General features: G+C 66.1%; 1 protein-coding gene across 1 annotated transcript in view; it reads right to left on the bottom strand.

Annotated features, from left to right (window-relative positions):
- ARHGEF18 (Rho/Rac guanine nucleotide exchange factor (GEF) 18) overlaps positions 1-753 on the bottom strand; it is a 148,997-nt gene that overhangs the window by 10,688 nt on the left and 137,556 nt on the right. The window contains exons 23-25 of the mRNA XM_011943634.1: positions 533-589; positions 390-437; positions 1-294 (exon numbers count right to left, since the gene is read on the bottom strand). Coding sequence (XP_011799024.1) covers positions 1-294; positions 390-437; positions 533-589 — 399 coding nt within the window. The remainder of the gene's footprint in view (positions 295-389; positions 438-532; positions 590-753) is intronic.

The following is a 753-nucleotide window of genomic DNA, read 5'->3' as shown; positions in this document are numbered from 1 at the left end:
CCGCTCGCGTAGCTGCCGCGCCTCGCCCTCACGCTCCTGCAGCAGGGCGCCCGCACGCTCCAGCTCCTCTTGCTGCCGCTGCCGCTCGCGCTCCCAACGCTGCTGCTCCTGCCGCAGCTGGCTCTGCAGCTTCTCCACGGCCGCGCGCTCCTCCCGCTGCTTCTCGAAGTTGCGCTGCCGCTCCTGCTCCAGCAGCAGGTTCCCACGCGTCGACTGCAGCCGGAACTGCTTCTCGCGCTCCAGGATGGCTGCCCGCTGCGTCTCTACATAGCTGTCCTGGTGGGCGATGACCGCCTGCGGAGGGCCAGGGCCGGGTGGGTGAGAGCCGCACCCGCGCCCCAGCCAACCAGGAAAGGGCACGTGTGGCCGGCCCCACCCCGCCCCTGTACCTGGAGGTTCAGGAGCAGCTGGGACAGTGTCTGGATCCGCTGGACAAGCTGCGGGGAGGAGAGGGAGATTGATGCTAGTTCTCGGGCCTGAGGCCACAGGCGCGTGTACAATGGCCCTGGGGAGATGGACAGCGGGCGCCTACCTCCAACTCCAGGACGGTGGGTAGACGGGGATCAGATTCCGTGCCTGGCGCCTCCACCTGGGAAGAGGACACCGTCAAACCACAGAGAGCGCTCAAGACCCATCTGACCAGACCCAAGCCTGCTGCTGCTGCTTTTTTTTTTTTTGAGACGGAATTCTCCTCCTCTTGTTGCTCCAGCTGGAGTGCAATGGCGCGATCTCGTCTCCCTGCACCCTCCTGCT

This window comes from Colobus angolensis, unplaced genomic scaffold, assembly GCF_000951035.1.
Source record: "Colobus angolensis palliatus isolate OR3802 unplaced genomic scaffold, Cang.pa_1.0 Scaffold22, whole genome shotgun sequence".
In the NCBI taxonomy this organism is placed as follows: domain Eukaryota; kingdom Metazoa; phylum Chordata; class Mammalia; order Primates; family Cercopithecidae; genus Colobus; species Colobus angolensis.
The sequence above is the reverse complement of the archived record's forward strand: the minus strand, read 5'-3'. Positions and strand labels throughout refer to the sequence as shown.